At 39.1% G+C, this 23,187-nt stretch overlaps 1 protein-coding gene across 1 annotated transcript in view; it reads right to left on the bottom strand.

Annotated features, from left to right (window-relative positions):
- Window positions 1-596: 596 nt before the first annotated feature.
- Window positions 597-23,187, bottom strand: part of rsrc1 (arginine/serine-rich coiled-coil 1) — a 113,621-nt gene continuing 91,030 nt past the window's right edge. Inside the window, exons 7-10 of the mRNA XM_041994671.1 lie at window positions 21,428-21,499; window positions 6,203-6,309; window positions 3,821-3,928; window positions 597-901 (exon numbers count right to left, since the gene is read on the bottom strand). Of these exons, the coding sequence (XP_041850605.1) occupies window positions 809-901; window positions 3,821-3,928; window positions 6,203-6,309; window positions 21,428-21,499 (380 nt within the window). The 3' untranslated portion in view covers window positions 597-808. The remainder of the gene's footprint in view (window positions 902-3,820; window positions 3,929-6,202; window positions 6,310-21,427; window positions 21,500-23,187) is intronic.

Here is a 23,187-nt window from a genome sequence, read left to right as displayed (position 1 = left end):
ATCCAAACGGGAAAAATATAAATGTCTTTTAGATAGGAAACTGGGAAATCGAGTTGCCCATTCACCCAGCCAAATTTAATGTATTTATTTTACATTACAAGACTGACTATTTGGAGTCTATGACAGACAGCCAGTGTCCCAGACGCGGTGTAGATTTACCATCTGCCAGCTCCACAAATAGGCATGTGTGTTGACTCACTGCAATACATATATACTTGAAACAAGAACACAACACTGAGAAAACAAAAACATAGATCGCTTACCAGTATGTAAACTTAATAACATGCAGGTGAGAAGTCTATATTTAATGTCAGTTCTGATGCAGATTAGAGGTAAGAAGATCTTTTATCCAAGCAGTAGGAAGACATATCTCAAATTTATAAATACAAAAGTGATGAGTTTTTGTTGATGAGAGAGATTCTGTTTCTCATTTTTGGAGTCCTCAACGTTTATCACCACATAATACATTCTTTTCAGTCTATTCACCAAATTTGCTACAGTAGACAAAAATATTAAATTTTCCATTTATATGAAACCTGACATGAAATTTAGATTTTCACCATATTATAAATTAAAGAGGCCAAAAAAGAACAGCAAATGATTAATTCATTTTAATAAAAATAATGAACACATCAGGATCAAAAACTGTGTTTGCATTCTACTAAAACAGGACTTAGTTTGTGGAAATTAAAAAAAAACACTCTAATGTCCAAAAACATGAAAGATAATCAGATGGATGGAGACAACAAAAGTTTGAAGAGAAGATCTAGACTGAGGCTCAGGTTGGACCAGCAGGATTCTTGGGTCTTTAAGTCACTGGACTTCCCATCAGCCTCTCCTGTCGCAGTGAGATCAGTCTGTTTAGCCACAGCTCTTCAGCCTTTTCCTTGTCCATGAACAGCTGCAAGACAGTTGAAAGAGAACTTATTAACATATAGGCAAAGGCACATTTTTAGGGCAGACATTTCAGAACTAAATTACCCTGTTGTTAAATTGTTTTTAAGGAGTTTTAATTCTGGAATAAATCTTTGTTACTGTGCACTGACAAAAACAAACACAATTAGAAATACACACACACACACACACACACAAAAAAAACCCCACAATAAACAATATTATTTCACAAAACTCAGATTACAAAAACAGCTTGTTATTCTTTTTGTGTATTTTTTAACTTATTGTTTTGGAACTGCCTTTTTCAAAATGCCATGCTCTAAAATGTTTTGTGTTTTAGGTTTTGTTGTTTTTACTTCTAGTTTGTTGTTTTGTGAAATGGTGCATTTTAATATATAATACATGTTAATCATCAGCGCCTCCAGGACAATCTAGATTACTGTACAGAAAAAGATTAAAATTCAGTGACAACCAAAAACATTAAACATGTGCAGCAATACAAGACAAGTTTAACAGTAGGGTCATTCCAGTCCTGGTGGTCGACATCATGGTGGGCAAGTGAGCAGTTGGGAGGGTGAGTTTTAATGGAAGACGAAGATCTGAGAGTACAACTAAGTATGCTAATGTGAAGGAGCTCTGTGAGATACAGAGGGGTGATCCTTGTTGATGGCCTTGAAGGTGAGAATTAAGATTTCATACAGTAGATGATACAGAATTTAATTGGAAGCCAGTGGTGTTTGTGCAGGACAGGTGCAATATGACACAAGAAATGGATTCTGGAAATAAAACAGTTGGCAGAGTTTTGAACCAGTTGCAGTTTATGGAGGGATTTGTCAGGTAAACCAAAAGGAAGCCAGTTGCAGTAATCAAGATGGGATGTAACCAGTACTGCTGGGTGTGAGAGCTGGAGATAGATGGGAGATGTGACATAGGACGAAGTAAGCTGAACGAGTGATGTTATTTATATAGGACTGGAATGATAGAGTGCTGTTGAGGATCTTGGAGAGGGTGGCTTTGGTGCCAGTGAGAAGGACCTTAGTTTAATCACTGTTAGCTTTGATAAAGTTATAAAAAAAAAAAGAAAGATCTAATTTTCTGTAAGCAGTCTGAGAGGGAAGTGGGTGAGCTTTGTGGACAGGCAGAGCTGGGTTTAATCTGCTTAGCAAAGAAAATAAATACTGTACCTAAGGAAAATATTGCTAAGAGACATGGTGATATTTTGAGTAAGCAGTCCAAGCGCTGAACTTTGAAGTACACCAGAGGAGATGGAGGATGGTTTGGATGCAAATGATTTGGCATTATTTTTGTGTTTTCTGAGATGCTATTGAGTTATCTGAAATATTGTTGAGATTCCAGGCTATGCTCTGTAAAAATGTATTTTTTCCTGTAATATTGTATTTCATTGTACAATATTCTTGAAATATTGTACTCTGATGCCAGTTTTTTTATTTGATAAGTCTATTTTTCTTTTAACATCAGTCAGAAATCCAGAAATATTCTCTTCAGTCTATTCTAAGGAAAAGATGCTAGTTAAAGTCCTTATAGGCTTTATTGTCCATTTGTCTTTAAGTCTGTTGTAAACACAAGCCCAGTCTCACCTCTCAAACCTCACACATCCTGATAAAAATATATGCGCTATGATTAATTGTAAATATATGACACAGTTGTTAGTACTACCAACTTACATCAATTGTGACCTCAGTTTAGTTACTAACAATGATAATATAATACAATAGCGAAGGGTGTTCACTCATATCTCATCGGTTTAGTCTAACTACTTCCAAAAGCACATGAGAAATTTCAATATATATCTCATCTTAACCTGTGAGCCCTGCAGCTAGAAAAGGCCTGCACATGTGACTTCTATTCAATGAAGTACATCACCAGCAGTCATGATATTGGTTGTACAAGGGCTATGAAACTGCTGCTGCAAGTGTCTGATGAATGAAGGCATCTGTTTATTAGGAAGTAACAATGACTGAGAACTATGGTACTGAGGCATAGGGGGAAAAAATGGCAAATTATTTCTATATTCACTATGCGTGTTTATGTGGGAATGAGCGATAATGTTGACATGCTGGCCATGTGTAAATACTGTACATCGAGGTGATGATATGTGTTTGTTATTATGCAGATGGTAGAGCAACCCTTGAGTATGTCAATCCTTCATTCTCAACTTGGTGCTTACAGCTGCACTCCATGTTATCTATGTGTTAGATTCAACACCAGTGAGTTCTTGTCTGTCGGCCATGCACTGGTGTCATGGTTCTAATGAGGCTGTGTGTGTGGGATGACAGTATCTGAGCTGGGCTAATGGGACTCATCTGTTCTAATTGGAAGTGGAGCTAGAGCTGAAGCTGGGGCCGGGGTCCGCCTGGGGCATATTGCTACCATATATCAGCCTGTCTGAAGGTGTATATGCGTGTGTGTATTGGGCTGGGGGGCATAGTGCTTGCATGTGAGGGGGTTATCTGCATACATCAGGGCATAACTTAGTTTCCCCAGTGGAGATAGATGACTGGGAAGCCCCAGGGAGCGTTATTGGAGTTTAAAGTTTTCCTTCTCGTTTTTCATTGTTGGTTTGCAGTCAGAGGAGGGGGTGATGTCGGGAGGCTATAAACTGCCATCCTGCAGTTTTGCATGATATGATGCACCGTATCCGTATATACAGAAATGGTGTAAAAAGTGGTGGTGTTTGGAGCAGCAGTAGCATTTTTAAAAGTAAAAGTTTACCACGTTTATCCATCAACCCATAAACTTGAGCACTGCCCTATAAATACAAAGCAAGATAAACTTTTGCTGTATTGGAGGATTTCAAATTCTGTGCCCAAAAACTGTTGCAAGAGTCTGTTATATGGAACTGTGTAACAGCTTGGACTGATATTGGATCCAATGGTGAAAACAGGTTTGTCTGGTGACAACTTACACTAGGATGAGCAAGTGTGTCGATGTCATTGTAGACTATGGACGTAGGAAGAGTGATGTCTTGGGAAGATACCCAGTCCGATTCCTTCTTCACCTCTTCTGGTTCGGCCTGAGATCATAAAAAGTTGAAAACATAAAAACTGACATTAAAATGAGTATATTCAAAGATAGAAACATGCTGGATTACACAAATAAAGAAATGGAAACATTACATATAAATAAGTACAATATAATCAACACAAATCTTATTGTATAGTTTCAAGTTATCAACAAAATATTTTTAAATAAGTAGTTTTGCCACACTCAAAAGTTTATGTCAACAGGCTACCAACATTCAAAACTGACCTGTTTTTACACACACACACACACACACACACACACACACACACACACACACACACACACACACACACACACACATATATATATATATATATATATATATATAATTTATCCCAAAATGGTTAGTATAAAACATTCCCTATTAGAGCAATGCATGAACTGCGTTAACAAACAAAACAAAAAAAGTTGGTTTCTTTTATTTTTATATATGATGCAGAAATAAAGCAGTATGCAATCAGAGGGTACAGAATTGCCACCCAGAAAAAATAAAAATGCTAATTTTAATGCAGCATTTGTCCAGCAGATGGCAGTGACAGACTAGCACTAAGCTGATGAGAAGAACTGGTTTCCTGCATGGATTTGTTATATTTCACTTCATTGATCTACTTGTGTGTATAATAAAGTAGCAAATAAAAATAAGTTTTCCTCTTATTTCACTTACATTTATTTACTTATTTACATGAGAACATAGGTATATTTGTTGCTTTTCATGCTACTCATTAGCAGTCAAAAGTAAATGTTCAAAAACAGCTTTGTGACAGGTTGGCTGTTTAGGTTAAACAGCAACATTTTGTTTCAAATACATGCAAAGATTATTTTAATAGACTAAATACAAGGGGAAAGACTCCATCATGCTGCTATCCACAGTCCAAGCTAATGGAAAATATGTGATTTAAAACTGTTTTCTACATTTCTGGAAGCAACTCTTTAAGCTTTAATAAGCCCCACATTTTAATCGACTGCCTCTTTTCATTGTTGTACTTTATAAAGAAGAAATATCAAAATGAACAGTTTGCCAAGTCCATTCATGTTTCAAACGCTGCTCATACAAGCCCCAGAGCAAATGTTTACCCAGTTGGAAAAAATCTCTAAAATGCATTTGGCAGGAAACAAAAAGTGAGCGAGATGTGAAACACAGTAACTAATAAGGATGGTAATGTGCCAACTATCATGCAGTGAAACTAGTCATTACATTCCTGGTGAACAACATGCTGAATGTACAGTTTTAGTGAGCATAACTTGCTTGGAAGGGAAAAATAGTTTTTAGTTTTTGTTCTTAAGCTACAGTAGTACTTTTTTAAGTATATTTCTACAATTCAGAAATAAACGTATCCAAAGTAAGCAGAATATATATATATATATATATATATATATATAGATATATATATATATATAAATATATATATATATATATATATATATATATATATATATATATATATATATATATATATATATATATATAGATATATATATTTATAATGATGAGAATGGCGCCTAAATGACTCATCTAAAAACAAATGGAGGATTGTTATTAAGTTTTGTAGACTTGAATTTGTATCTTATCACTTTGTATTAAAAAATGAAATAAATCAACTGTAAAACACAAAGACACAACAACACTGCACCTGCTTTCTGAAGAATTTTAAGACAATATTACTCTATCAGATATACAGGAGGTAAGTGATTGTATGACATAACTCTTACCTACTACAATTTGGCAGGGGGGGGGGCTTGAATATGCAAAAGACACATGCCACCCTGCAGTCTGTGCAGTCTGTCCTTGCCAGTGCAGACCAGCTCAGTCCAGTTCAAACTGCAGCCACTTGGGTTGTGACCTTTGTCAGCTTCACCATGATATATCCCAAAGGTCTGTGTAGGTCTGCTGTCACATGTTGTCACCCGCCTTTTCAAAACAACCATGAGCCTCAACAAATCTAATTCCTGCTCCTTCAGAGACAAGAACATTTCAATAATGACCTCTGTGTCTGCATCTGTACAACCAGAGGGGGGAGAAAGAGGATGGCTGCTGCCTGCTGTGGCTTTTGTGTGGGTGCTGCAGCTTTGGAGGCGGTGGAACAGTGAAACGTCTGATGAAACCGTCTCAGGTTGGAACAAACGACGCTGAATGGGAATGTCTGATTTGGTCTGGGCTGTCTCTGGACAGACGGCACAGCATTGCAGAGAGGGAAATTCAATAAGAGACAGAGTGAAAAGCTAGAGAGTGAGGGGCTGGGAGAGAACGAGAGACAGAACGCACCTTTATGTCATCCCGGGATGATTTGAAAGCCTGAGGAACAAAGGAATCACTTTCGATGGCCTCAATGTCCTTTATCCTTCGCACTTGCTCCTCCAGAGAAGTTCCCTCTGAAACATATGTTGCACAGAAGGAAGCCATGAACAAAAGTACACACACACATATCTAGAAACCGACACACATGTCCACAGCTACAAAGAGTGGCAGCCATCCCTTGTCATGTTATGAAAGGCACCTGATTTCATCTGGAGTGGGTTCTATCTTTTATATAATGCCATTTGACACATATAGTATGAGATTTCTGATATTCCCCTATTTTAATCTTGGTCTCCACATAAAGTACTCATGCTTAGCCAAGGACAAGGAGTTACTACAAAAGGTACAGGAAAAAAAAAACATACTAACAAGGTAATAGCCAGACAGTGAATTACACTCAGGTAATGGCATTTTAAAATAATCAAAATATGAACACAAACTCACTGCAGTGGAATTTCATTATGGACACTAAATGTGATTAAGTTTCATACAGTTTTCAAGTATCAGAGAGTATTCCTCTCCGGCTTGTCCAATCTAACAAAAAGACACAAAGGGTTTCCAATAAATTACTCTTGGATATAAACACATCAAGATTCTGCATATCAGATAACAAATCATTTCAAGAATTCAAGAGCAGACTTTGAAGCGTGGGAGGGCAAAAAAAGGTGTGCCGGGAAAGTTAGAGACAGGAAAAAATAAGAGAGTCTGAATGCTCCCATTATTCTCTGCCTGTCAATCTTTCTACTGATCAGTCAATATTCATCCCTCTCTTTTCCATCCATCCGTCCTCTCCTGCACTCTCCCATCTCTCTATCTGTCAATCCAGCAGACATACATGCTTCTCTGCTGCACCGATGTAGGCTGTGTCACAAAAACAAGTACACAAATGGGAACATGCTCAGAGTGGGACACAAGAATTGGGATACAAGTGCTCCCAACATGTACACAAAACCTTACAAACTTACACAATTGGCTTTCATAAATCCATAAATGGTTTAGGTATGCTCAGGCTTTATAACAACACACACACACACTGTATGCAGTTGGAGCTAATAACAGAAATTAATTCAATCCATTAGCAGCTACAGAAAGGGTGTCACAACAGATCGTCATGGCCCTGGCGTTTAATGAATAAATGAATATTTGTTCCAGCTTTCACAGCAAAATGTCACACATTATCACACACACAGTCTATTATAGTTCATAATAGCACTTCAACAAACTCAGTTTTGATTTTAATGCAGTGCAGAATTGGACAACTGAGTGACGAGTGGAATTAAGCCTTCCTATATGACAGACTATCAGCTTGTCATCCGGCAGGGGAAGATGTGAGCAGAGACGCATTACACAGCGGCTCCAAAAATAGTCATTACCTTGACTGGGCTGCTAGATGAAGTCTGAACACTGGACCAATATCCTCCTAGAGACTGTGGCCTGTCCTTCACACCACTATCACTACTGGATGAGTGTGTGTTTGCGTGTGTGTGTTTGAATGAAAACTAACGCCTGTGATGCACCACAATTAATTCAGCAAACTTAATTCGCTTCTCAATTACCCCTTCTCTGTTGTCCTTTGAGCATGAATGCTTGACATAAACAATAACCACACAAACTGCCACACTGTATGTATCCCCACCCACACACACACACACACACACACCCGTATCTGCAAGCATCTCCTTGGCAGGCCCGTCTGTTGCTGGGCTGTCCGTGTGCTCTGCAGGAATCCATTAAGACCTCAGACTTTTTGACAAACACATTATTGGTAGATAAAATGACTTCCATATGCTGTTTGTCAGATGTCAGCGGGAAAAGATATGTATTTCATGAGAAAATCAAAAATAATGGACTTTGAGTGCAGGCTTAGCAAGCTTAGAGGCAGACAAAAATCAATACTTTAGCTGGGCGAGCGCACTCTGCTGCTCGGAGAGGTCAAAGTTGATATTTAATATTGACACATTATCTGGCAAATTAATTTAACAGGTCGACTCAATTGTCACCGCATTAGGAACGCTCCTCTGTCAGTGATGAGAGGAGGATACAGTGAAAGCTGAGAGAGAGAGAGGATCAGGCAGGGGATCAGACACAAAGGAGAAGGAGCTAAATTAGACACAATTAAATATACAGTACACACAGACCTTACAGTAACCCAGAGAACAAAATTAATGTCAGACAAAAACGTTTCCTTTTACATATTTAAATAATAGATAGTGACTAAACACAGCGTGCCAGTGGGTGTTTGTATGGTTACATGTTCTCCTGTATTAAAGGGGGAGTCAGAAAACTCAATTGCCATCTCATTACTAAAATTAGTTAGATAGACAGTGGTGGTGGTGAGTGGCTTAGAATCAATAGGCTATTGTTCTCTCTAAATAGCTGTTTGTCCACCTTATTGATTAAGACCCAAAGATGAGGAGAGAAAATCAAACCAGCCAATGGAAACGGATTAGGAGCATAATGCAGCAGTTACACTCTGCTGACAGAAGAGGGGGCTGTTCCACAACACAAGACCACTTGAGCGCCGAGGCTGTGGGCAACGGCAGTGTTGTCTTTGTACAGTTGACTTTGCTCTACAGTTTCTCAATCAAGAGCAGCCGAGCCGAATATATTGCTGCTGCTGATTAATTCCAGTAATTGACTGCGCTGTGGTGCCAGCTGAATTACCGCAGCACTTGTTGTTTTATGGAAAAAAAGAAATAAAAGGGAAGCTAAGTACTTGTTTTATTGAGGACTCAAATTGCAGCAAAACCTTTGACAGTGTTTTCAAATAGTTTAACATACACAGAATTTAAAGACATTTAATGAATGCATTAAAATGAACAGGCTGCAGCAGGAAAAGGGCAAACTGTGCCCCTAAATTTATGTTGTGACATGTAATGTGAGCAGTACAGTGAAAAATAAATTTGGGATCTGCTGAATTATAAAATAAGTTAGTCCTATTTAAACTGGTCAGTTTAATCAAAGCATGTCTCATCTTTTAAATATATTCAAATCTGCAAAGACTTGTTTTACATTTAATTTTCATGCTGATACTTTTTTTAATGGTCCTCTCTTGTGCTTTTTTTGAAGCACCCAGTCATGATAGAAACCCCACTTCTTAGAAAACATGAGGAAAAATGCTCATTTAAGTTTTGTATCCAGTGCTTTGCTTTCACAAGCACACGCTCACACACACACACACACACACACACACACACACACACACACACACACACACACACACACACACACACACACACACACACACACGGCAGCATCTTTTGGTTTCCCAGGTTTCAGTAATGTGCCTTTCCCTCCTTTGCCCCCCACCTCTCTCCCTGCACTGTGGTAAAGATCTGTAATTCAATGCTCAATTTAGGCCTGTCTCAGTGGAGATTTTTTTTGCCTGCTAATTGATAGAAATTAAGCCATTAATCAAGCCACTAGCCATCATTCAACCCAGGGAAGATGAATACAAACTTTCATAATAACCACCTTCCCCATTTTAGCCCTCATTAGCATTAATTTTTAATGTAATTATGCTATTCTTTTACACTGAGCTCATAAATTACTGCTCTTTTGTTGCTGGCTGGCCTTGTAAAATCCAAAGTAATGCTTTGTAGTCTGATCTTTAAGGCAATTACTGGCTTCTTCACTCTTTTATCTCCCTGCATTTCCAATAACCTGCTCTCTAATGATTTATCTCCGCTGCACCCCCCCCATCCCCACCACCACCACCATCCCCTCCCCAATCCCCTTCACTGCTCCTTCTCTCTCCGCACCAGCGGCCAACTGCCCTGCTGCCTGCCTCCGCCTCCAATCCCCCGTCCGCCCACATTCTCCCCATCTCTTCACAACAGCCCCAGATTCATCAGGGAAACACACAAACACATTCATGGACGCCTGCCCCCACCAGCTTAACAACATTATCAGAAACACACGTGCGTGAGTGCATTCAGTGTATGTGAGTGCACTAACTTTGTTTACAATCTCCTTTAGTCATTTTCCAGCTTCATTAGCAAATATCCAGCTCCAGCAATGGCGACACCAACAGGAGAACGCCAGGGTAAGAGACTGGCGTTGCATCTTCTCTGTCTTGGCTGGTCTCTTGTGGGTCTTACCTGTAGGCTAGCTGCTCTTGTTTATGTAACCCCTGAGCTGAGTAAACTCACACATGCATGCAGGCACGCACACAGGCACACACTTGCAGAACTTGGCATCAAACAGCTGAGTTAAGCTTAGCAGGGCTGTGTGCTAGGGGCGATAGAGGGGCTTCGGTCTGAACCCGATTTCTGCAGCAGCATCCTGGATGCATCAAAGTCTTTACTGTATGATTCTCCAGGCCCAAACAACAGCAATACATGACTGGCAACTGGACTAAACAACAACAAAAAAAATTAAGCAATAGGTTTTCTAATTGAAACTCCTCTGATGAGATTTCAACTGTATGCAAATGTTGCAGCTAATCACACACTTTGCTGACATATCAGAGAAGTTCACGTCTGTTTTACTTCACACCAAAACTACAATGTCAGATCTTTAATTCTACACAGAAACTCAGAAAACCAACTTATGTTATCAAAAAGGTGTGGGTCTTGATTGGAAAATACTTTTAGACTGTATTGATTAGGAGCTGCTGACAGGTTCTGATGTTAGGCCTGGAAATGTATCAAGTAGCTAATGAGCAGCTATTAGGCCTATTGATTTGCTGATTTCAATTGATAGCTAGCAGGCCAAAGCTGCACGTCAATATTTGCATAACTAATACCCTGAAGCTCTAGACACTGAAAAATTAGACTTCAATGAGTAAAGGAGACAAAAAAAGGAAAGGAAAAATAAAGACATAAAATCAGAGCACAAAGATTGGAGATGAGAATAATGAGAGCAGACAAATACTAAAAGTCTTCAGAGTAAATCTGTTAATTGTCCTCACTGTTAGCTCAATTGTAAGAGATGTGAAGATTCAGAGTTTTATTAATGCCATGCACATTTCAGACTCCAAACCATGTACACTTAAATGATTGTGGATTTAATCATTTCAGGTGATAAATATCGGTAAAAGCAAAAGGTGTGGTCAAAGCTGATAAATGGTTCATTTTAAGGTGTGCATGCAATAGATAAAATAGACTACTAAATGAGATTCAACGCAGAGGAGAAAAAAAAGTCTATTATATAGCCATTTCTCCCCATGCTTTAAAAACATAGATAAAAAAAGGATAGACATATATTCCAAAAAGCTAAAAATAAATAAATAAATAAAAATAAACTGGCTAACAAAAAAATCAATCACCCCTAGTGTCAACATTTTTCTAAACTGCAGCCTATCTGGAGTGTCAAGTACTTCAAGATATGGCAAGTAGAGACATTAAAAATATAAATACCACTGGATTTACCACAGGCTGATGTGGTAAATTTGGGCCAAGAATTACCTGAAGATGGATTTTCCTGTTTTATGGGCAGATGAATTGAGTCCAGCTCTTGATGGAGAATATGGATGGAGCTATCTGGATTACTGATGGACACAGGACAGCTTTGAGTCAGGACCTCTTTTAATCAAGGTCTGGGAGGCTGAGGTCAGTAAAAGCTGGTCTTGTTTTAGATAAACTTCAATTTCACTTTCTTAAAGCACTTAGTTTAGTTTAATTTTGGATCAACAGTGAAATTAATCCACAATTTACGTCCTAACTGTGTGTGCTCTGTATAAGGCATCACTTGTGACGGTGTTGCAATGATGACAAGGTGTGATGCTGTGATGCTGCCGCCTGTCTGCCGCCTGTGGTGGCCAGGGTCAACAGTTCAGACAAAACGAAGGAAAATTCTAACAGGCCAAGCCAGATGTCCATAGTCTGTCCCTAAGGAGTGTGTGCGTATGTTTGCATGTGTTTGTAAGTAAGAATGTGAGCAGGGATATGTCCAATGGCAGAGCAGGTGGCTAAGCCAGTTTAATGTGAGTTCCCCTGAGACCACACACATATTACACACTGTGGCTTGTATATTATGCCTACCCCCATCTTAAAAAAAAAAAAAAAAAAAAAAAATGTGCCTCTATAGCCTGTGTTATAGCAGCAATGAACCACACAACACAATACACACAAATAAGCCAAGTGATCCCATGTGGTGCTCACCTTCTTATCAGTGTCAACTGGTCTCTGTGGAGTTCTGTCAACTCCTGTCATCAAGGGGCTGCCACACATCACCTTTACCCCCTCACTCCAATACTACCACTCAGGTAAAACTTAGAACCCTGCATATGATCATATTCTGGGGATTGACTGCTTTAAATGTCACCTAAACGTTTTTTGACCTCAACAGAAATGCTGATATGATCCGTTTGGCATCAGGAAATGAGGAGCATCTGGTGACTGAGTGTCTCTCTCACACACACTTCTGTAGTGTCTCGTGCTGATAGTGATCTCCCTCTCTGCAGTCAATAAAGGCCTGAAAGATGAATTAAAGACCCAAACAACCTGCTAATGACAGGATGACATGGCAGCCACGCGCCATGTTCAGCTATCTCCATTCACATCTTTGCTGTCATTCAACCCTGTTCTTCTCATCTGTCTTCAACTTTGTCTCCTCAATTGACCCTGTGTAAATTATCCTGCCACCACATTTAAATGCATGTTTTTAATATAATTTTGTCTAAAATTAATTGAGGGGCAAAAGACTGGTTCATCCATCCTTCCAAATACTGATCCCTTTATCAAGCATGATATTTGAAGCAAAAACAGGACTTTAAACATACAGATGATTCAGAAACCTAAGATATAAACTACCATTTATCAGAGATTATAAGGAATTTTAGACAATATACCCACCTCAAACACGGACATAAATAATGTTTTAAGTGCTAAAAACATTCCTGCCTTTAGGGAAACTACTGTTGCCAAAAGCTATACAAGCTTTAAAACCAAGCGTGTCTGCATTTTTGAATAAAATTAAGCTATTTATTTATAATTCTTACAAAGTCCTGACTGTCCCTGCTGACCTGACTGCAAAGTGATAACTACAAACATATAGTGCTAACTAAAACCAGCTGGGTGCACTTTTCTGGCTGTGTGTGTGTGTGTGTGTGTGTGTGGGAGGGGGGTAGTATGAGTGTTAGCCGATGTCCTGAGTCTGGGCAGCATCACAGAATCTCATTAAATGGTGACGCTTTCACAGGCTGAGTGGTGAGATAGTCAAGATCACAGCCACTTTCTGCATTGGCCGTCTTCAAATGGGTAATGGAAGCATTCCTGTTATTATTGTATTTTGTTTCCCCGTTTGTACAATTTTATTATTATTTATTACATATTTTGCTGCCTTTATGATCCTGTTCCAAGAGCAGGAATCACCTAAAAACTTTAAGGAAGTGAGAATAAGCTCACATTTAAAAATATATTCGCTGCTAAGGATTTGATATGTCTGCAACACCCACAGTGCTTTTTATTAACCACAGTCCTGTTTTAGTGTGATTAGACACACAGTGCCCCGCCCTGCCCTTTACCAGAAATAACAAGCATTTGACTGCATTAACTTGATTTTAAACCGAGCTGTGTTGAATGTGTGCGTGCAGGAAAAAGTGCAGTAGTCTCCATTTTTTGATGGCTGGCTGGTCAGCAGCTCTTTTATGAACAACTCTATAATTAGAGAAACACCAAGCAACTAATTACTTAATTGGAGCAAGGTCTTTAAAATAAAAATGATGTAATCAGAATCCTGGAAATGCATTCGATTTTAACAAACACTAATACGTGAACATCAACTCACACTCATGCACACATGGCTCGTGACCTACAGTCCTCCTGACATGTAGCCATCAAGCAGCCAACTCTTTCCCCTTAGTTGAGCAGTAATTGATTCTCCCTTTAAGTCTGCTGGTTCCTGACAGCGTCTGTGTGTGTTGGTGATATAGGGAAAAGGGACAGAGGGGAAGAGAAAGCCCTGTTTGTGTGGTCTGCTTCAGACTATATAACTAAAGGTCATGGCTGTAAGTGTGTGTGTCTGAGTAGTAATTAATTAGGCAAATGTCCCCCACCTCCTCTTCTTCTGACCTCAGTCGTACACTAATAACCTTGGCTGTGTGTGAAACATTGCTGTTTTTTTATCCTACTTTATTGGAGGAAATTATACAAAAAAACAACAAAAGTGACAGTAAATTTAAAACTCTTCACTATAAATGATTTTCCTTCATGATTTAAATTACAGGAAGGAAAAGTCTGGGATCACTGGAGATGTTCTGATGCTGCAGGAGGAGCTTGTGACTACCTGAGCTAAAGCAGCAAAAATCCTGCACTAAAATATGAAATTGTATAATATAACTTATAGAAGCCTGCTAAAGTAGAGGTTTACTAAATTATTTTCTCAGCTAAAACTACTATCACAATTGTGACATTGTATTCCTGTATAATTACCTGTGTAAATCGAGAAACAAGATAAAGTTATGTGTTTCAAATGAGGGGTGTGTGTGTAATTTACATGTCAATTCAAGATTTAATTTCAGAGTCTTTAACAATGTGTACCCTGACATATTGAAATAAATCATTAAATACATATCAAGTAAATATAACATTTTACTTGAACCAAGCATTAAAACACTATGGTTAACTAACCCTCAAATGTTTGCACAGGCTGGATGCAGAGTTTCTGTATGATGCCATCTTCAGATATGCTGATGAACACAACAAAATCCAAAACATGTTATTACCTTTCTTGTACTTTCTATTAGAATAACCGTCTATGTGGTAAAGGAGATTATTTTTCCTTACAGTCAGCTTCAGTTGAATCCACAGAGGGCTTGTGTGTTTCTTTTCTTTTTTTCTTGTATTTTTTATCTATTTTTTTACTTTATAAAGGTAAAATAAATGTGGCTGAGTAAATTACCTGAAAATAAAATTATGTAAAACAAAATGACACTTTTTTTAAGTGTCATTTTTACAGAAGAGTAAACCAAATGTTTCTCAAAATCAAAAATAAATTTAATCAACCCCAAAAAACTGAAAAGATCTGTAGGTCAATGAATCGTACCTGAATATGATGCTGTTGCTCTGCTTATGTCAGGATCAATACTTCCTGCTTCGTTTCCTGATGATATAACGACTTTACAAATGCTCTAATACACAATCACACAAGATTTTTTTAAAAGTAGACAGGAACAGACACATATTGCTACCTCTGTAAAACACACACTCTTAAGTGACCTCTGATGTCTAATGACAAACCTTGGAGGGGCGATCACATGGCCAGAGCCACCCAGGATGCCAGGACTTTGACCTGCAGAAGTCTGCGGGTGTGTCTAATCACTGCAGTCTGACCACCCTGTTAGACTGAACCAAGCACATGACTGCTGTGCATGATTATGTCCAGATATACGACTGAACATGTATATATATGTGTGTGTGTGTGTGTGGCAGCCACCTTCCCCTGCTTGCAATGTTTCTAGTAGAAGCTGCTAAATACATCTCTACTCCATCTACTTAGTATGCACACATTCTTGTAATTTTGCCAAATTTTTGATTTTCTGAAAATTAAATTGTTTGACTGATTAACATTTAATTCTATTAATGTCAATAAATTAGAAATATTTTAAATGTGACATTTAACTCAATGATTTATATACTGATCAAAGATGTCCACATTCATTATCTGATACCTACAACACTAAATCTAAATAGAATGTTTGGGGAGAAAAAAAAACAAAAAAAACAAGAAAATATATCAGGCCGGTGACTCAATATGAAGTTGCTGAGCGTACATTGGTTTACTGGCAGTAGGTTAATTGATAAGGGTGACCCAAGAAACGATTACCAATCATGGAGGGTAAAAGGGTGCTGTCAATCATTTGTCTACTTGACCTGAATGAACATGGAATGAAAGTCTGCACGGTCAATTTCTGTATAATCTAGGCTTTTGCAGAGATAGCCCAGCTGCTATCAAGTCAAACATGTCATTCCTAGATATCCTTATAGAAATTATTAAGCTATAGGCTCCATAGCCGCAGAAGTGACAGCCACACCAGGCAGCATCAGCATCCCATTACCCCGGGACAACAGGGGGTCAAACAGGGTTAGCTGAATTCGGCATTCACAACTACTCGTTCTCAGGACCAGCAGCGCTTAGGACAGGAGGTCACCTAATCACCTTCCTGCGCTATCTCCGAGGGGGAAAGAGGAAGCAGTAGGCGGGGGGCAAAAAAAAAAAAAAAAATCTGCTTTAAATTTGCAGTGATGAAAAATCAATAAAGCAGTAATTGCTTGGCTTATCACCATGCAATGAAACAAATTGGGAGGCGAAGGAAGGCAAAGAGGGGGATGGCGTGCAGCATGGACGCCAGGGCTTTTTTGGCTGTAGAGTGTGAAGCTAAGCATAGAATGGAAGAGAGAAAGAGAGAAGAGTTTGGGCTTCAGTGGGCCACGGCAAGGAAAAAAAAAAAAGGTCTCCTCGTGATAATTAAATCTTCTCACACTGATTTTCTGCCAAATTTATTTCCCTAGGGACCATAACTCTGATTCAGTGCTTACAAGCTTTGCATAACTAATCATTTCAACATGGGGGGAACCTCAAACCTGAATGAATAGAGAGGAGAGAGGAGAAAATGAAAAGAAAGATGGCTAGAGTGAACCTATGAAATTCCTTATCCCTAAATCAGACATAATTTAGGTATTAAAAGAAATCAAACATAAATGTAAATTTTTTTTTCTTTAAGATTGGGTTTGAAAAAGACCTTTAAGGCATTAAAATTGAGTCACTGATCTCTCTTTTTCACTTTCCATGCACAGCCATACTGGCAGAAACCATCCTTTAATTCCTGGAACAAATAGAACCCATGAAGCCAATGAAGTGTCGGTTCAATACTCTTCTGACTGTTCCTGGCATGATTGTGTTGAACATAATAACACAACAAATAAGGCCATTTATCTGAAGTAACGACAGGAGATGAGGCCAACTCCACTAATCAATACCCAATCAATACAAACCGGATTTTCTTACATCAAAATCACTGAGACAAATCTACCTTCAGCACAGAGTGCACAAGAGCAAGACAGTGCCTCCCTGGAGCCCTAAGCTGGATCACATAACCAAGGGAAGAAACAGTTTTAAAAAAGTATATTGTCTACACTGAGTGAGGATGCTGGGAACTATAATGACATCGTGGCAAAATTCCGACCTTCTCCTTGCTGAATCTTCCTGTTTTCGTTAATGTGATGAGATTACGAACACCAGATTGCTCGTGTTTACCAGCGGTTGAATTTTGCTGCTTGTCCTTCAAGCGATGCTGCTCGGTGAGGTAGTGTGGCACACCACACCGCAGCCCCGGTAATTAAAACATTTAAAGCAGAGCCAGCCCCCCGTGCTCCCTGGGTGTGATATGGGGGTCACGCGCCTGTAGATTCTAATTTGCGCTCCATTTGTATTCATGACAGGCACGTGCTAAATATTTAACAGCAGCCTGGCAGGAGTTTTGTATTGTTAGGCTTTCCAGGTCAAATAATTTGATTTCAAGGCAGATTACATTAAGCATCAATGTCCAAGCCACCACTTTCACTTGCCTCTCATTTCCTGTCTTTTATTACAGCCGAGATAGGCCAGAACTGAAGGGATATGGCTTTGGATTATACAAGAGCTTGTTATCCATGGATTAGTTATTATTTTCAATTAGAAAAGGAATCGCATAATTTATTATGGGCGCACACACACACACAAACACACACAGGTATTGCATGAATGCAGAGCTGAAATTTTAGCTGACTGACATATTGTTTAGCAGAGCATGTAATTATACCAAACAGAGAAATATTATTTCAAACAAATGATGGTGCAGGCACACTCACCCTTAATAATATTTCAGTTATATTTAATTGTCCCTGACTAAGACATCCTTCGGTTGGTGGTGGTGGTGGTGGTGGGGGGGATTCTCACTCTTACTTTTCCTTTATATTGAACGTCAGGAAACCAGATCCAGATATTTTCTGTTTCAGCCTGGGCCCTCAGGTGATTGACAACAGAGCTAGTTAAACGGTGATGAGGCGTTAATGGGTGCTAGGTCGAGGGAGGGGACTTGGGGTTGAATATTTAATGGCCATATAATTCTTGAACACACACACACACAGGTACACACCCAACCAGTGACCTGTCCTACACACCACGTAATTAGGGGAACAGTCCTTTCGTTTAACAGGCAAAAGAGCAAACGGTAGGTATACTATATTTCCCTAATGATATGGGTTAAAGAGCTATTATACGGCTCATTAAAATATATGATCTCCCAATCTGGTGGTGGTTTGAGGTAATGGGGACAGAGCAGGTTTGGGGCTAAGATATCATCTGTGGACTGCAGGCTTGTTTCCAATCCATATATATATATATATATATATATATATATATATATATACATATTTTTCCCCCCTTGAGAAAAGGCTACACAAGTTAAAACACATTTCTGCCCCAGAAATAACATAGGTACTACATTTTACAAGACAACAGAACAGTGTGTTTTTTTAAGTAGAATGTGGTAATGAACTGGGCTTATTAAGGAAGTCATATAATGTCCAAATTAAAGCTGGCAAGTAGCCGGCATAGTGTACAGAAATATCTGTGCAGAATATGGACTAGAGATCCTGAGATCACAGTGGGAAACACCTCCCAAAGTGGTGGAGAATGAGAGGGCTAAGATCCTGTGGGACTTCCAGATACAGACCGACAAAAAGGGTCGTGGCCAACCAAATGGACATTGTGATCATGGTTAAACAGAAAAGGAAAGCCGTAGTGATCAATGTAGCCATCCCCAGTGATGGATTTATCAGGAAAAAGGAACACAAGAAACTCGAGAAATAACAAGGACTCAAGGAAGAACTGGATATATATATATATATATATATATATATATATATATATATATACATACATACATACATATATTCCAGCTATACATACAGTACAATTCACTGTGACTTTTGAGCTTTCAGTAAAGTACTAGCTGACAGTACAGTCCACACAAACCAACAATCAGTCCATCTTATTATAGCTGGGCTCGCCATGTTAGCTAAAAGCCCCCTGGGCAAACAAACAGCATCTCTAAGCTTTATTGGCCTAAACAAGCCATGTAACTAACAAAGGATTCATCCACCCCTCTCATTCTCACACTCTTTCATATCTAAGGTTTCCTTTTTCAACCACTAGCATCATCTGGCTGCCCTTAACCAGAGAGCCAAACACTTCTTTTAAGCGAAGACTACTTTGTTAACTGATGACCACAGGGCCAGTTATTGATCCTCTCCTTCCTCTCTCACAGTAAACCTTGCTGATAAAAAAAAACCCTCTCTTCTCTCAGGGCTCCACCGTATGCAGCTGCAGTTTGCTACAATAATAGCTTGCATATCATAGCATCCACATGAATCAGATCTCAGTGGTTTCGATTAGGGCTAAGCTAACTCAAACAACATTGCCAGTCTAGGATATGGATCTATTTATGAACGAGGAGTGTAGGTGGTTGTGTTCTTCAACTTCTCCCCTCCATCCTCTTTAAAAGCTTTTCTCATTTTAGTTGACTTAGCGGTTCAAGTGCAAACTTTGCAGTTGTGTTGACCTCTGAGAGGCCCTGCAGGGAGTAAGGAGACCCCTAGTGATCTACTGTTTAGCAGCAGCGATGGTCCACCTCCTCCATTTTAGCTGAGCTGGGAGGAAGGGCAGAAGAGGATGGAGCTAGCTGATTCTGCTTATGAATGTGTTCTTAGTTTTAAGTGATGACATGACTGGTTTCTGTTGCTATTTAGACAAGGACAAGCCTTCAGGGCCAACTTGTTGTGCCTCCCTTAGCTCACTTCATATGTTTCAGCTCAAGGTAAGGGATAAAATGTTCATCCACCAAGGAAGTGTCTATACTCTACAGTGTTCACAACACCTTTTCTCAAGAAACACCGTAGAAGCACCTGCAAAAGGGGAAGACAGGGCTTTAAACAAAGGACACGAAGAGTCAACTGATCCAAAAAAAAGGCACTGTTGAAGTGAACTTTGCTTAAGAAAACTATCTGACAGGAAACCTTGATCTGTTGCCCCGAGCTAGACACAGTCACCACTTTGGCAGAGGTTCCACAATGAGATGAGGGAAGAATAAGTAAGAAAGTTACAGAGAGCTAGAGAGAGGTGCAAGTGGTTGATGAGGACAAATGGAGGTGAGAAGAAAGAGAATATTAAGAGACCAAAAGAAGCAGAAAACAAAATGTGGGGGTAGAAAGAAAAAGTACACTGAGACAAAAAAATGAATAATAACATGTTATTGGAGAAGAGGCTGGTAAAGAGACAAAAACAAAACAGAATAAAATGAGTAGAAAGAAGGAATCAATTCTTCCCATAGCTGGGGGACAAAAGAAAGAGAGGAGGGCTAATTAGTTTCTCATGGCTGGACTTTCATTTGACTAAAAGGTCAGCTAACTTTAAAGGTCACACAGCCACACATCGTCCATGAAAACACAAATAGTTACACAAAGAAAGAAGCCCAGCAACATAAAAACACACACTTGAACAAATTAAGATGTGTGCCTGTGTGTGCATGCACATAGACACACACAGTGTGGGGATAACAGCACATTTGATATTCTCATTTATATCATGCTCTGGTCAGTAAGGGAGCTGGGTCATTATTCTATCTAAGGACTTTTATTACTGTTAGCATATCCACTGCAAATTAATCTTGACTTTATTTGAATGTGCATCAAGATAATCTTTGAGTGTATGTGTGTGTGTGTGTGTCTATGCATGTGTGTGAATTTCCATTTCTGGTGGTAGTGAGGAGGTTCTGCTGAATTTATTGCCTGCAATGCTAAGCACATTTCCGTTTGCATTTTTATGCAGATTACAGCTGTCTTAATAAAAACTACAGAGAGCAATCAGCATCTCGGAGTTCATGGTTTGCAAAGTATAAATGAAATGTTAAAGTACAACTGTCGTGCACAAGACATGGTTTGTTATTCTATACAGACTAGAAGAGAATGCAGTGATTATCCTGATAAAAGAAACTGGAACATATTTTGTGTTTTTCCACTTCATTATATCTGTTGACTCAATACATAATATGAGCTTTATAAGATCTGCCTGCAATAAATTCACTCTTTTGTTTTAATCATATGAACCTGATTCAACTGATTTTTTTTCGTGTCTCCCGGATTGGTCATGATGGCCAACATTTACATACTGGACACACATCAGATCCACAAGCACACAGTTGACACTCACCCTCCTCCAGTTTCTTCCGGGCCTCTTCCTCTCTCTTGGCTACTTTGGCCTTCAGAACCTCATCCGTCTTAGCTGAAAAGTGAAACGGCAGAAAGTTAGGAGTAAAGCAAATCTTGAACATTGAACATTCCTTGGTTCAGGAATTATGTAATTAATGTAAATTTTTATTGTTTTTCATGCAATATAAAAAGCTGAGCTTAAAATTAATTAACCAATTTCTTTATTTAAATATAATAAACTCTTTATCATATAACAGGAAATTCAGGAAATGACTAGAGGACCCAGTAGTGCATAAACAACAAACGTACAAATCAACAAAAGAATAAATGATGCCTATTTCTCCTCTCCCTAACATGCAGCCCCCTTCACGGCTTCTCCTTCATATTCCTGTAAAGTCAGTGTTTTTTTTTACTGAGAGGTGTTTATCCTCTTGGCATAATGAAAAGCTTAAGAGAAAGTGAGGCAGCGGGAGTAAACACTCGTCAGGGCATTTTAAGCATGTCTCATCATGAACCGTGATGTCTTGGCTTCCTTTTCCTCCACCTTTCCCCCTGAATAATCAAGATGTTAAGCCACATTAAAAAATATAATGCCATGTATGGCAGGACTATCAATACTGCCTCTAAATTAATTACATTTCCGTTGTGGTGCATCATTTATTTTGCAGCGTTAGGGCCTCGGTGGAGTCATTCCCTTTTATTGCTATCTCACTTGGTTGATGAGTGAGCTATGTAAAATTGAGTCTCCAATATCATTACACTTAATGAGTTTAAACTTTGAGAAAAAAGAGGGAGAGAAACTGAAGAGAGTGAGCAGAAAAGAGAAGGGGGAGGAAGAAAATGAGAGCTCTGCACTGTTTTGCTTAATACAATATAAGAGTGGGTGTAAGTGTTTGTGAGTGCTTGCAGCCTGTTTGTGTTAGGGCACAGCTGTGGGTGTCCAAATGGGGTTTATTGCACCAGTCATGCCTGCGTATACATGTGTGCTCTGTGCATGCTCCCCATTTAGTGTCTGACTTTGTGTGTTTGTGCTGAAAGTAAACATGTTATATCAAAACACATGCATTCATGTTTGTGCATTTTTGGATGCAGGAGGCCACGGGTTGTACGAGTCTCTCTGACGGCACGGCCGTTTTTGTTCAGTAATTGGTGTAGACAAAAAACCCGTCACACTGCTGTTACGGCTGGTTAAGCCTGAAGGTTCCGCATCTTTACTAACAATGATTCTACATGGATGACTGAACTCTCCTCTACATCCCTCAGCAAGGGTGTGTACGTGTGTGTGTGTGTTTGGGAGTAAGCCTAACCAAATCAACATTTCCTGCTAACACTATCATAATCCAGTAAGTCTGAACACATATAAAAGTGCTAGAACCAAATTTTTGTCTGCAATATCTTCTTTACAGCTAATAGTTCTCTTGTTTGTATGCACAGATGTGGTTTGTGTGCAGATAGCTGCGTGTGTACCTGTGTGTTTTTATGTGTATGAATGAACTCCTCTGTGTTCTTTAGTTCACTCTTTGCTCGGGGCTACTGAGAGGCAGGTAGGAGACAGAGAGTGGTGTTGGAGGTGTGATGGAGCGGAAGGGAGACGGGTAGAAAAAGGAGGGGAAAAAAAGGAAAAAAGAGATAGGCAGATAGATGGGGGCCATGTAGGATGAAGGAAAAGACAGAAAACAAGCAAAAATAAGAGAAAAAACATTGCCTGTGTGCACACAAATGTGTAGACAAACAACTGGAGTGATTTGTCGTCTCTTTTTC

Source organism: Melanotaenia boesemani, chromosome 9 (genome assembly GCF_017639745.1).
Source record: "Melanotaenia boesemani isolate fMelBoe1 chromosome 9, fMelBoe1.pri, whole genome shotgun sequence".
Taxonomy (NCBI): Eukaryota; Metazoa; Chordata; class Actinopteri; order Atheriniformes; family Melanotaeniidae; genus Melanotaenia; species Melanotaenia boesemani.
This window is presented reverse-complemented; position numbering and strand designations above follow the sequence as displayed.